This window comes from Carassius auratus, chromosome 32 (assembly GCF_003368295.1).
Source record: "Carassius auratus strain Wakin chromosome 32, ASM336829v1, whole genome shotgun sequence".
Classification (NCBI taxonomy): Eukaryota; Metazoa; Chordata; class Actinopteri; order Cypriniformes; family Cyprinidae; genus Carassius; species Carassius auratus.
The window spans coordinates 497,501-511,598 of record NC_039274.1 but is presented as its reverse complement, the minus strand read 5'-3'; the positions used below and the strand labels follow the sequence as shown (position 1 = coordinate 511,598).

Genomic DNA, 14,098 nt, shown 5'->3' with positions numbered 1-14,098 from the left:
TCCTGAACATTAACTTGACTTCATGATTTTTAACGTGAAATATCAAGACATCCTCCAGAAAACTCATCTGAACATGACAACGGCTTTCTTCAGTCTTGTTTTTCTTTTAATTCCACGCTGTTATAAAAATAATAATAAGTGAGTACAGCACTAAACCACCTTCTGATTCGTGTAAAAGAACAGATGTAAACAGATGACAATCTTTTGGACTGTTTGAGTTACTGAAGAATGACAACGAGTAAAATATGACCCAGGAAATCAGTATTTTAATGATTGTTGGTGGTAATTGATCATGTGAGATCGGACTGAAATGATCTCTTAATGGTATGGTTCATGAAAGTGTCTCTCAGACACAGATAGAGTTTGTGATCTTATTATTCTGACTTGTGTTAGACTTCTCGTGGTACAGCAGCCTCCGATCACTCCTACACTCAAACTCTTCCAGCAGCGGGACTCTGAGTTAGCACACTATTTTAGGGTGAAACACAACATTTTACTTGATTGAACTTTATCCCCCTCTGTTTCCCGTGGGTCGATCCGTAGGTTTGGAAAGCTCTAGACTCTCTCTCTCTCTCTCTCTCTCTCTCTCTCTCTCTCATGGTTCCTGATAATTCCTGTCATTTTCCCATCCTCTCCGGAACAGCGCAGCACTAATTAATGCCTGGAGCTGCAAACGAGCTGACAAGATTTTACTACCACAGCAAAACTTACAGAGTGTTAAACTTAAACCCCATCACACATGTGACCTCGTACAGATCCTGAACACATGTGACCTCACAGATACGCTGATGGACGGCTCACCGATTCCGTCAATTACCATGCATGCAAATTAGCCACATGTGGATTTGATAGAGTCTGCACAAAATGCAAATAACAAGCTTCCTGGCAGCCATATGCAAATATTGATCTCACAATCATCTTCATAACACTAAAGCTGAAAATCAGAACAGCAGAACAATGACGATACACCAAGAACGACTGAGTGTTTGTGTTTACCTCCTCTCTCACTTTTAGTAGTGCACTACAAACATTAAATTAATATTTACATACTGTACTTGTAGATCATATCACATAAATTAAATAAAAGGCCACTTACAGAGAGACATTGTCATCACTATGTTTCTGAACACACTTAAAGCTGCAGTAGGTAACTTTTGTAAAAATATATTTTTTACATATTTGTTAAACCTGTCATTATGTCCTGACAGTAGAATATGAGACAGATAATCTGTGTATAAATCAAGCTCCTCTGGCTCCTCCCAGTGTCCTATTACCATTTGCAGAAACTCCATCGCTCCCGGTAAGAAACAACCAATCAGAGCTGCGGTCCGTAACTTTGTTTGTGTTCAAAATGTAGAAAAATGTATATAATAAGCGAGTACACCATGAATCCATTTTCCAAACCGTGTTTTTAGCTTGTCCTGAATCACTAGGGTGCACCTATAATAAGTGTTTATATTCAGACTATTTTAGATTGCTTCGGGGATACCGCGGCGGAGTAACCCAGTACCTTTGTGATTCTTCATAGACACAAACAGAGAGAAGTAGTTCCGGCTACGATGTTCTTCCGCAAGACGCAAGCAGTTCTGTTTATTAACCGCTAGAGCGTCAAAAGTGCCCTACCGCAGCTTTAAGTACACTTTTAAAAAGTGAACTTTGCAATAATTTCCAATTAATAGATGTACTTTAAAGTTCATTTTAAAGTGATTATGTTTTAATAATCTTTTTTGGTGTTTTATAGAAGTACACTTATTTTGATGAAGTCCTACTTAAGGTCAAAAACCCAAGTTCATCAAATTGCATTTCATAGAAATTCAAACTATAGAGCATTTTTCTTTGATTGCTATTAACATGCACATTTACTTTAAGTTCAGAGTTAATTAAAGTCTATTATTTCAGCCAGAAATCCTCTTTTTAAAAGTGTGCTCAAGTGTGTTTCTTGTATTGAAGGGTCTTCTCGTGAGTAAAGAGGAACAGAGAGAGACGTACCCTCGGCGCTGGAGAGCAGGACGCAGGCGGTGAGCAGCAGGAGACAGAGGCGGACGGAGGGGAACGCTTCACGGACGCTTGGCACAGGCATGATGTTACGACTCACCGATGGAGTGTGCCAGCTCACAACGCTCCTGCAACGCTCTCACAACCTACAGAGAGAGAGAGAGAGAGAGAGAGCAGTCAATCCATCAGAACACAGAAGAGAAATCAAACATTCATGAGCGCATTGCTTTGGATTTATTCATTTTTTACTTATTTTATTATTTTTTTCGCTCAGTAAGATGTCTTGTTTCAGACGAGTGGAAAGAAAACAAACATTTCACTGTGTGTTTTGTTTATTTTACTGCACTGGCGTCTTTGGATTCCAGGGTTTTTCTGTTTCTTCTTTCTTTCTCCACTTCAGCAGCACTTACACACACCAAAAATAATCAAGTTTTATTCCTCTCTAAATTCTGAAGGATTTTACTAACCCTATTTCATTCACACTGATTTATACAACATTTTGAAATTTGTATTTTTCCAGTTTTTTTTTTTTTTTTTTTTTTTGTGTGATAAAAAGAGAAATACAATGTAAAAACCTTTATTATGTCAGCAGAATCAAACAATAATATTGAACCTGACTTCATGCAATGTTCAGAAAAGTTTATGCAGATCGGTGCATATATGCATCATTAGCAATAGTATGCAATAAACTTGAAATACAAAAAAAGTGTTTTAGTGCACTGTGATTTAATCAGCTGGGGAATTATGCTGAAATCTATTGGTTACAATCGTTTTTTCCTGTTTATTTGTAGTTGTATGCCTTAATAAGCATTTGTCTTGGCAATCAATAAGTGCTGAGCACGATTTCAAACACACACACACACACACACACACACACACACACACACACACACACACACACACACACACACACACACACACACACACACACACACACACACACTAAACACATCTCTTCAACGGTCAGATGCTGTCTTTCATTGTTTGCGGTCAGTTTCTGTGAATGTGGAGTGTACAGAAGCTTGTCAGCGTTCCTGAGGTCCAAACACAGGCTCACGCGCGGAAGTCAGAGTTGGCTCGCTCTCGTCGCCCGCTGACCGATGTCACACGCACAAACACGCTTGCTATTTCCGTTCACGATAGCATCTCTGGCTCCGGCCGGCCTTCATGAGCTCAGCATTCAGCAGCGAGATGCCAGTCTCTGTAATATTAGTGATAATTAATAGTTCAGATATCAGCTTTTGTTGAGAGAGGGAGACAGACACATCCATTATGTGTGTTTTGTGTCTGTTCCCGACGAGCCGGTTCTTTGTTGAATGTGTGTTTCCATCACACTCACGCTCTCTCTAGAAATCTGACAGATAAGTAATACCGCGTGTCGCACACATTGGCAGGCCATTTGTAAATAAAGGTTTTTTCTCCTCTTGTTACTCATCTGTCTGACACTGATCAACGCCGCCGCACGAGGGAAAGTCTTTAGTGAACGTCTCGTATGAATGAATGCCGTTTCTGTTCCTCATTAACATTTATGCAAATAATCACTATCAGCTGCAGGCTTTGACTGTGTTCATACTGAGACTGGGGGAAATATTACAGCTCTGGCCTTCTCATACACACAGTTTAATAACAGATTAGCATTTTCTTTCTTTCTCCATGATTAGGTTGCTATTTCTACAACTGTATGCAAAATGAAAAGCATTATATTTTCAGCTGTTAAACTGTCCGTCCAGGCATCTGTGCATCTGTCATCTGAATCAAATCAATCAGAACCATGAGTCTCCTGAGTCTGGTGTTGCTCTGACCTCAGAATTAAACACTTACAAATCTATGAAACATCTGTAATAACCACAAACAGTCCAGAATAAGCTTGAAATGACGCATTGCAGTCTATTATTACTGCATCTGTGTTTAATGGATCTACTGGAACGAGAATCACACACACACACACACACACACACACACACAGTGCCTCATTTCTTCCACAGTGAGAAAACATCTGACAATGTCCTTGTAAAAGAGAACAGCATCCAGAGGTCAGAGGTCACCGTATGGCTGCTTAACAGTGACATTTCTGATCAGATGATCTGAGCTCTGATCTACATTCATCTTCCTGCTCTGTCCTTGAGCAAAAACACAAAGTAACAACCAAGTGGCCAGCGGCAGACAGTGAACCGATGTTTGATCAATTTAGTCTTCTCAAATCATCACGACTTGCCTAAAATAAAATCTATAGATATAAAACAGTTCCAGCATATAACAATGTTTAAACGTTAGACCCAGATAAATGTGCACTAGATCCAATAGTTTGTGCGGAGACACTTCAAGACATGAAGAGACGCCAGCATGATCACTAGCATTTTTTTCAGTGGATACACCGTCATTTTTGCTTATAAAGGTGAGAGTAATACATCATTCGTAACTGCAAAGGGTCTACTTTTATTTGTGTGCACTCACAATATCAACAAAAAGTTGTGCTTTTATAAAATAAAGAAAACAAACACGGTTCGCTTTCTGTCATGACGTCTTTAACGGAAGTACAAAAATGAACTGAAAACATGCCTCACAGACATGATAAATATATCAATAGAAAGCATTCAATTACTACTTAACGAAATAAAACAAAACAAAAACAAAAACTCATCATAATCATAATCCGTAAAGATGCACTTCTCACTAAAGGGTCGTCTAATGAGGAGATGGTCTGCTTTCTTATAGCTCTCGCTGTACTTTGATGACAAGCACCAATCGATCTAATCAGCGCTGCTTCAGGTCCAACACATCCAAGCGCAGAGTTTAGAGGAAGCATCAAGTTGGCAAGCTACTGTGTTGCCAAGTTCGCGGTTTGGGGACCCCCTCCATAAAACGTGTATTTTACCCACGGAAATACTGGTTCACCCCCCTCGAAATGTGATTGGGCTAGTTTAAGGTAGCAGTTGGGTGGGTCTTGCTGTGAAAACCTGTCGACCCTGGCACGCTATGTGCTGAAATGTTTGAAAGCGTATATAATATGAATGTACTTCAAAACGGCACATTTCAATTACTCAAGCAGTGACTGACAACAACTCTACTGTACACTGGATGCGACAGAGCGACCCTTGCAAATCATTTAACTGTGTCAGAGCAAGGCATCAGTTCAGGGTTGGGGTTTGATTATGTGTTCTGCTGTATTTTGCTGCATGAGTGTTTAATGTCATTGTTGAGGAGGAAAGCCTGTGTGTGTCCTATGCCTTAGCAGACAGCATGAAACCAACAATAAATAAATAAATAACAGAGAGAATAATAATAATAATAATAATAATAATAGCAGTTATTTTCTCTGTGCTATTTTCCAATATTTCAATTTATGCAGGTGTTTTTTATTTCCTTGTAGGTTTTTTTTTTTTTTTTGTTGTGTTCAGGGAGCAAGCAGAGACGCGTCTCAAAGTCTTCTTGCTTATGTACCGACAACAAATACATACAAAATATGTCGAAATACCCATCTTGGAAAGTGTGTTCGAAAAAGTCTGTGGTTATGTCTTCAGTGAAAGTAAAGAGTTGAGAAAGAAATCGGATGCGTATCATTATAATGGATGTGTTTGTCTCTTAAAGAGACAGCGCCTATTTTACTAGCTCTGCTGTCAGAGTCTTTAATGTACGAAAATGAAAGTAAATCACTCACTGCTCTTGATTGAATTACTTTGTAGTTTTAACAAGAATTTATCCACAGTCAATCCAAAAATCTGATAGAATTTATTATATTGTTTTACTTGTGAAATATCATACCCAAAAATTCTTCATACTGTAGACTACCAGTGAAATTGATTAAAAAAATAAATAATAATAATTTAATTAGGGACCTGCCCATGTTTTGCTTAAGTGTTTCTTTCTTTAATTGCTAATGCAACCTTTTCACACCACAGACTGAACCAAATGAAGCATTGCTTGCTTATTAACTGTTCAACAAAGTATTGATAGTTGTGTAAATATTGTCGTACTGACAGCTGCCTGAAGTTTTGGTTGATTCCACTACATATCTTTCTATCAAAGTTATCTGACATTATCAAGATTAATTTGTTCTGGCACAGTTTAACTCTGAGTTCTTGTCATATTTTATTACCAATTTCTAAGCTACAGCAAATAAACTGTGATAATGTGAGAAACGTTGAAGGTGTCTGAATACATTTTGGTTTGACTTTGTATTTTATTTTACAGTAAAGACTATGCAGTGCTATTTTAAATAAGTTTCTGGAAACCTATAAACAAAAAAAAAGTAAACATTGTGTAAATAGCACAAATAAATAGAACAAACATACAATAAATATTAAACAATTTCAGACAGGGCCAGCGACGGAGCAATGCACTGTGTGTACTGTAAGAAATAAAACAAGAAGGCATGTGGTTTAAAAGATGACAAGTAAAATAAAAAGCACATCTGTATGCAATACAGTTTCATTCTTGTTCATTATTATCCGGAGCGGATTACTATAAATAATTTATCGACCAAATCATGTTTTGCGCCAGTAACTGGAAAAGTTAGTAGTGCAAGTGCCACCAGTGGAAAAGGTCAGTGTAGTTCCCTGTAATCCCATGACCTTTACTCTCTCTCAGAACGTATGGTGCTTCATCAATCGTTTCTCATCTCCTCAAACACGCTTTGCTCTGGAATCTCTTCTTCTTCTGTTGGTTATGAGTAAAGCTTGCGGTGTTCATGCTACACACAAAGGCCAGCCGTAATTAAAATGCCAAGTGTATGCTATTATCTAAATGCTAATTATGTGTAATAGAGTGGAGGCTAAATGACATTACAGTGTGTTTGTGCAGCTGATGGGACCCGTACACACACACAATAACCACCGCTCTAGAGACGAGAACGCCAGCAGAGCTAAACCTGTGAGCAGAGGATCAAGATCTGCTCAAGAACTCAAAGGTCATAGTCTCCGAGAAATACAACGACAATCATTTCGGAAATAAAATGAAAATGAAAGTTTAATGAAACTGCTGTCATATATATATATTAGTGGTGGGCCGCTTTGATTTTGGTTCATTCACACTGGCAGTGATTTCCCGGAATATGTGCATGCATTCACACACAACCCGTAAAGTTCCTGTAATGACACGTGACATGAGGATGAGACGTGTAATGTACGAATCAAAAACGCTAGGCACGATAACTTTCACTTAAACTGGCGAACGATCTCAGCTTCAGTGCGGAAAATGAGGAACTAACTGATCTCTGCTTCATTACAGTTTGCATATATTTTTTCATCGCAAACATTGATCTGCCTTCAAAACACCTGCCAATGTTACTAGGTCCCTGACCCAGGATCGAACCCGGAATCAATCCCGGCATGTGTTTGTGTTCAGACAGAAGGCAATCCAGCAATGTTCCAGCGATGTTCCGCACACACACACACACACACACACTCACACACGCACGGTTGAGTTTGTAAATCTCTCTGGGTCTGATAAGGCAGCAGTGAATGATGAAATGGAGTTTGCTGAAGCTGATTCTCCGAGGTAAGATTAGTCGAGAGTGTTTCCAGTGGTGCGTCCGCCTGCTGCGGGACAGATTTGTCTGGATTTCCTTTAACACGGGTCTGTAACGCAGCATAGTTTACAGGATTCTTTGTAAGTGGGAAAATGTAGAGTTGAAACTTTAGATTTGGTAGCAGCAGAGCAGCACTACGTCTCCCTGTCAGCGCGCGTGGACATGCTAAATTAATGAACTGCATTTGGTTTGGAAACGCTCTGTACACTGCATGATATATTGCCTTTCACGTTCTCTTTTGTCTCGGCCAGAAAAGCCTTTGTTGCAGCTTCTGTTGGGCTTTGCACGTTTCCTGAGCAAATGAGTCTCTGAGACGCCATGCAAATCTCAAACCCGTTCTGTAAACAAAAGCCCAACGGCTGGCCGGGTCTCAAGCGTGGGTCTGATCTCGGATCACGCTCATCTGGAGCCAGACGCTCGCTTTGTGTTCAGCTGCACACTTCCGCTTCTCAGAGCGGAGACGGAGGATAAAAGTGGAAACATTTAGTGAGCAGGACGATGAGGAGGAGAGAGAAGCAGCTAGTTCTGGATGTGTTATTCTCTCGTCTATTTGATATTGTTTTTGGACAGACCGCAGACTGCTGAATAAACTGAGCTCATGAAGCCTGATCTGTGTGTGTTCTCCAGTGTATGAGTGACCTGATGACCACACATCAGATCACACGCGTGACGTACTGCATCCCACAATGCAATGCACTCAATCTCCTATTTCCACTGTGAAGATGAATGTAGTGACTATTTCTCATTTTTGACTCATTATTAGATCTCAGGATCTAGAGGAAATGAACTGAAAATGCAAACATCCAAACTACATGGACACAAGTACTGGTTGTGTTTCAATCGTAGTAACTCAAGCACACATCTGTTGTGCTAAAGATGATGTTGAAACACATCCAGTGACGCTCCAAATGTCTGAGAACAACAGTGAAACACTTCAGTGATCACTCTTTATATTTGAAACAAACATTTCAAAATCATCTTTCCCTGAAGAGCATCAGATAACCCTGCGCCACTTAGCAATTGTCAAAATAAATAAATAGAAATGCGAATGACACTTGGATTGGGAATTAAATTCCACACGAATGTCAAATGACAGCAGGTGAATCCAGGAGCATGATGGGAAATAAACAGATGATGCAGCACCTGTACATCACATCCACTGGATCTGCATGGAACTCTCCAATGGACACACACACACACACACACACACACACACACACACACACACACACGCACACACACACACACACACACGTGCATTTTTACTTTCTCAAAAAAACTCATTCTGTATGATTTATAAGCGTTTTGAAAAATGGGGACATGGGTTATGTCCTCATAAGTCACCCTCTCCTTGTAATACCTGTGTCATACCCATGTCGTTATACACACACACACACACACACACACACACAAACCAACACACACCAGCAAATGGCTGTCCGTCCGTCAAAATAAAGGCTGAGTTAGCAGAAATAAAGCCACACGACTCAAACCACGCTGATAAAACTGAACTCTGACAGAATCTCACGAACAGAAGACAGGGGAAGTGGAAGAATGCAATAGAATCAATAGAGTCAATAGAATTTATGATGTTTGATTGGATGATTGATTATCATAATACAAATTCAAAATAATGCCATTTCAAATGCTCCTAAAGTAATGTTGTCATACTTCAAGTTTCCTTTAAAATATGATACGTTTAAAATGTGACCTTGTGCATGTCTGTGTGTGCACGTGTGTGTGTGTGTGTGTGTGTGTGTGTGCATGTCTGTGTGTGCACGTGTGTGTAGGTTTGTATGTGTGTGTGTGTGTGTGTGTGTGCACGTGTGTGTATTTATGGCTTGAGTTCAACTATCAGTGTCACTAAAACATCTAAAACATTTCCGAGTCAAACAGACTCAACAGTGAAGAGTGAACCGACCGAAGACAGATCCACGGTGAGAGGAACAGAGGAGTGTGTGTTGATATCAGTCTGTGTGTGAAACTGATCCAAAGTGACAGTGAAGACATTTCTCATGATCAAATAAATGTTGTTCTTCTGAACTTTAAATGTGACTAGTGTCTAGACTCTAAACTCATCTGTTCAGCTGTGCATTTATTAAATGAGCACTGTGCGATGTCCGAACTGATCGCACTGTATTTTCACTTTTTTATTTTTTATTTTATTTGATGTAAAATCATTTTCTAACTGTTTTAAATTCATTTTAAATAAGTAAATTTGTTAATAATTTTAAAAGTTTAAAAATTGCTTGTTTTATTCTTATTTTTTTCATGACTATTTTACTTTCATGTAAAGTACTTTGAATTACCATTGTACAAATTACAAAATGTGCTATATGGGAAGTCGTGGCCTAATGGTTAGAGGGTTGGGCTCCCAATCGAAGGGTTGTGGGTTCTAGTCTCGGGCTGACAGGAATTGTGGGTGGGGGGGGTGCATGTACAGTTTTCTCTCCACCTTCAATACCACGACTTAGGTGTCCTTGAGCAAGGCATCGAACCCCCAACTGCTCCCCGGGCGCCGCAGCATAAATGATGAACACTGCTCCGGGTGTGTGCTCACAGTGTGTGTGTATGTGTGTGTGTGTGTGTGTGTGTGTATGTGTTCACTGCTCTGTGTGTGTGCATTTCAGATGGGTTAAATGCAGAGCACAAATTCTGAGTATGGGTCACCGTACTTGGCTGAACGTCACTTTCACTTTTGACTTTAACTATATAAATAAACTTGCCTTGCCTTCATCTGTGAATCCTGAAAAATAAAATGTTTTCTATTTTTACTGTATTTTTGATCAAATAAATGCAGCCTTGCTGAGCTGTTTTTCCCAAACGTTTGAACACTACTGTATGACACACTCTAGCAGACTCTGAACTCTCCATCAGCGTCAGCAGAAAGTCTTCAGACTGAAGAGATCGACACAACACAGAGCTGATGGAGTCATGGACGCACGGCTGAATTTACATAAACCATGAATGACAGAGCGAGATCACATGACCACTGGCACGGGGCCCAGATGCCAGGGTGTTTTCCACACCGACTTCCGCTGGCAACAGTGATGTGGAGCATGTGGGGAATACTGAGGAGCCATGAAAACACACACACACACACACACGTGATGACAGGCTGTCAAAGGAGAGTCCTGCAGAGCTTCACAGTGTGTGATGAAGAGGAGAACACTGAAGATCTCCAGCTCGTCCATCGTTCATTCAGGATTGATCCGGTCTGGATGTGGTCTGGGTCATGAGTCCTGCGGCTCGGTGGAGTCCAGCCCAGAGCGGCTTCCACTTCCTCTGACCGCAGCTACACTGCTATTCTCCCATCATGCATCTACTTTCAGTTCTTTTGCACTCCATTTTAATGTTAAACAATAATTTATTAAATATGTAATCAAAATGTGTATTTTAAGGCCCTATGAAATACACGTTATTTTTCTCAAAATATTATTTACTCTTTTGTTTTTTACATTCTGTTCAAACCCTGAATCCTCTGTGATGTGTTTGTGCTCTGAGTGAATGTGATCTGTGTGAGAGTGTTTCGGTCTGCTCTGAGCGGGAGATGATCATCAGGAGTCTGCAGGGAATCTTCTTTCATTAGCACGAGACCGAACGCTTAGAGACGAACCACCCGGGGCAGTCTGGGATATGATGCCTCAGGGGATTGTGGGAAGGGCTCTGTTGGTGATGGACGTGAGTGTCTCGATGCAGTGTGTGTGTGTGTGAGACACTAACAGACCGTCTACTGTGGAGATCACCATCATCACAGAATCTGTTATACAAAGTTAAAATAACTAAGTCAGAATATTCCTTTAATGAGTTTACTGCCATTTTTCATCAAACTATGAAAGATAATTTTTCAAAGCGTTTTTAGAGAAAATACTCTTTCAGCTTTTGTATTTCAAAATGTCACATTTCATTAATTGTATTACATGCCATTTCTTTGTGATTATTTGTGAATTAGCTAGCAATTTCGGAGTGAAAATTATTTCAAGGCAATTAATAAAATTAAAAAATAAATTAAAAAAATCTTAAAATCATTCTGCATATGATATGGCTTACTGTACTTGCAGATAATATAGTATGAATAAAGTAAAATGGCACTTAAGAGACGTATAGAGAGAGACACTTTCATCATGTTTACACACTTAATCACACTTAAGTCCACTTTTAAAGTGTCCAATTAAATGATTTTCTTCTTTATAAGTTCATTTTATATCAATGTTTTAAAAATCTATTGTGGTGTTTTAAAGAAGTACACTTATTTTGACTAACATACTAAAACATGTAAAGTAATTGATTATCATTTTAACAGTAGTGTGTTTTTTAATATTACTTTTAATTCACTAAATTGCAATTTCATAACAAAACAGATTTTTTTTTTTTTTTTTTATGACACAAGTTTCAGTAGAAGTGACATTAAAATCTAGCTCAGTTAATCACAAATGATCATCGGTATATTCAAGAGTACTTCAACCATATTTCAAAGACAACAGAACGAATTATTATGGTACTTAAGTGCTACGTAAGAGGGTGAAAAAAGTTCAGCTAATTGCATTTTTATATGCATTTCAAGTATAATACATTTTCATTTAATTAAATTTAACATCTAATTGAGATTTAAAATCATTATATCCAGGTCACACTTAAGTAGTATTTCTGAAATAGGTAGTTTTTTATATGAGTAAGTGTTCTTTTTCAAAAAAGGCTTCATGAGCTCATATTGATTGAGAAATGGATCTATAGAAGTCTCTTCTCCTCGTACATTCCCACAGGCTACGTTTCAATCTGAAATCCCGATAATGATCAAGAAAATACATCTTTCTCTCTGTTTGTGCAGCAAACACTGATCTGCTCTCTGAAGCCTGCGAGCGGACGGATGAATGAAGGCATTGGCTGTGTGTGTCGTGATGAATCAAGCTCTGGAATGCTGCAGGTTTCTGGAATATTCCCGCCGGCCGTTCCATCTGTTGGAGGAGAGACTCCACAGGGACGCGGATCCTTCACGCTCGTCCCGTTACGCCATTAGCATCACTCAACGCGCGGCTGATGAAACACGGAGACTCGCTGAATCATCAGAGGTCAAAGCCAAACCACACCAAACCCGTCACACAGGACCCGATCCACCACATCAGGATCTTCACAGCTTTCTTCTCATCTGAATCAGCTGATCTGTTAATCACGAGCGCTTATATGTCATATCAATTACACTGCTACTAAGTTTTCTAGTCAAAAACAACTTCAACTACATTACCCACAATCCTTTAAGACAGACCCACCAATCAGCGAAGATGCTGTTACCATGGTAATAAAACTGTGGTAAATAAGATCATCCACTCCCATGCATAACTTCTGAATATTTTGTGTACTGCACAACTATAATATGATTTGATTACATCATCTACCAAAGTCAAAGATGAGACACACTACCGAACGTCACACACACACACACACACTCCTCCTGATGGCAGAGTTTGATGTTTTGGCGTGTCGTCTGGATTACAGTTCCTGTAACCTCATTCCCTCCATAATCCCACAATAATCCATCAAATAAACTGCTGGAAGCTTACAAGAAAACACTGTGTGTGTGTGTGTGAGAGAGAGAGAGAGAGAGACAGAGAGAGAGAGAGAGATCTGCTCCATGATCCCTCATGACTCCAAACACTGAAGCTGTTCAAACCATCGTGTTACATGTGAATAAAACTAAATAAAATGTTTTGTCAGGTTTAGCTCATTTCTGCACACAGATTTTTTTTCCCCCAGAATACAGTTCATCATGTGCATGAATTATCAGAGTAGTAATGACATGATCTTTGCAAAGTTAATTTCAAAATAAAGTGATATTCACAGTTACTTAATTTTACACTGCCAGCAGAAACATCACTAGTCTGTCATGAAGCCACACATGATTATTAACAGATCTGCGTGATTTATTAAGTCATCATGTGTTGTGCTGTATGTGTATTACGAGGCATTATGAATGTTAATGATGCATTAAATGGAGCTTCATCATGCTGTCATCATTTGCTCATCTTCACGTTGTTCCAAACACTGTAAAAACATTAAGCTGATGCTTTAAATGTTGAATTATAATAGGTTTTCCCTTAAATTTGTATCTTGTATAAATTAAAATTATTTCAACTTTGATGAGTTAATGAAAAACGTCTCAGGTTACAAATGTAATCATGGTTTTGAGTAGGGAACGAGACACTGCATCCTCTAGGGGGCGTTATGGGGAACACCTCGTCGTGGTCCGTGTCTGAAGAATACTTTGAAAAAACACTAACGAGTTGGCCGGCCAACTGCGTCCTCTAGGGGGTGCTATGGGGAACAGTATACCCACCCCACCATGCTGATGGGAGTGCAGGCCAAAGGCCTAAGCTATAAACCCAGTTTTTATTTGTTAGGGCCTCGGCCCTGGGTAGAGCTAAAGGCTTGGAATCAGGAAGGATTCCTTTAAAGGGATACGGCTAAGAACCCAGTATTTATACAAGGTCTTGCCTGTCACATCGCTAGCTTACGCATAAGCTTGCTGAAGGAGCTGTCTCAACAGATCACTAGTAGCAACACCCCGTCCGAGGATACTTA

General features: G+C 39.5%; 1 protein-coding gene across 48 annotated transcripts in view; it reads right to left on the bottom strand.

Annotated features, from left to right (window-relative positions):
* LOC113051257 (receptor-type tyrosine-protein phosphatase delta-like) overlaps window positions 1-14,098 on the bottom strand; it is a 295,253-nt gene that overhangs the window by 113,695 nt on the left and 167,460 nt on the right. For all 48 annotated transcript variants that reach the window (XM_026214810.1, XM_026214830.1, XM_026214814.1 and 45 more), the window contains one exon: window positions 1,990-2,141. In XM_026214810.1, the coding sequence (XP_026070595.1) occupies window positions 1,990-2,080 (91 nt within the window). In that variant the 5' untranslated portion in view covers window positions 2,081-2,141. The remainder of the gene's footprint in view (window positions 1-1,989; window positions 2,142-14,098) is intronic.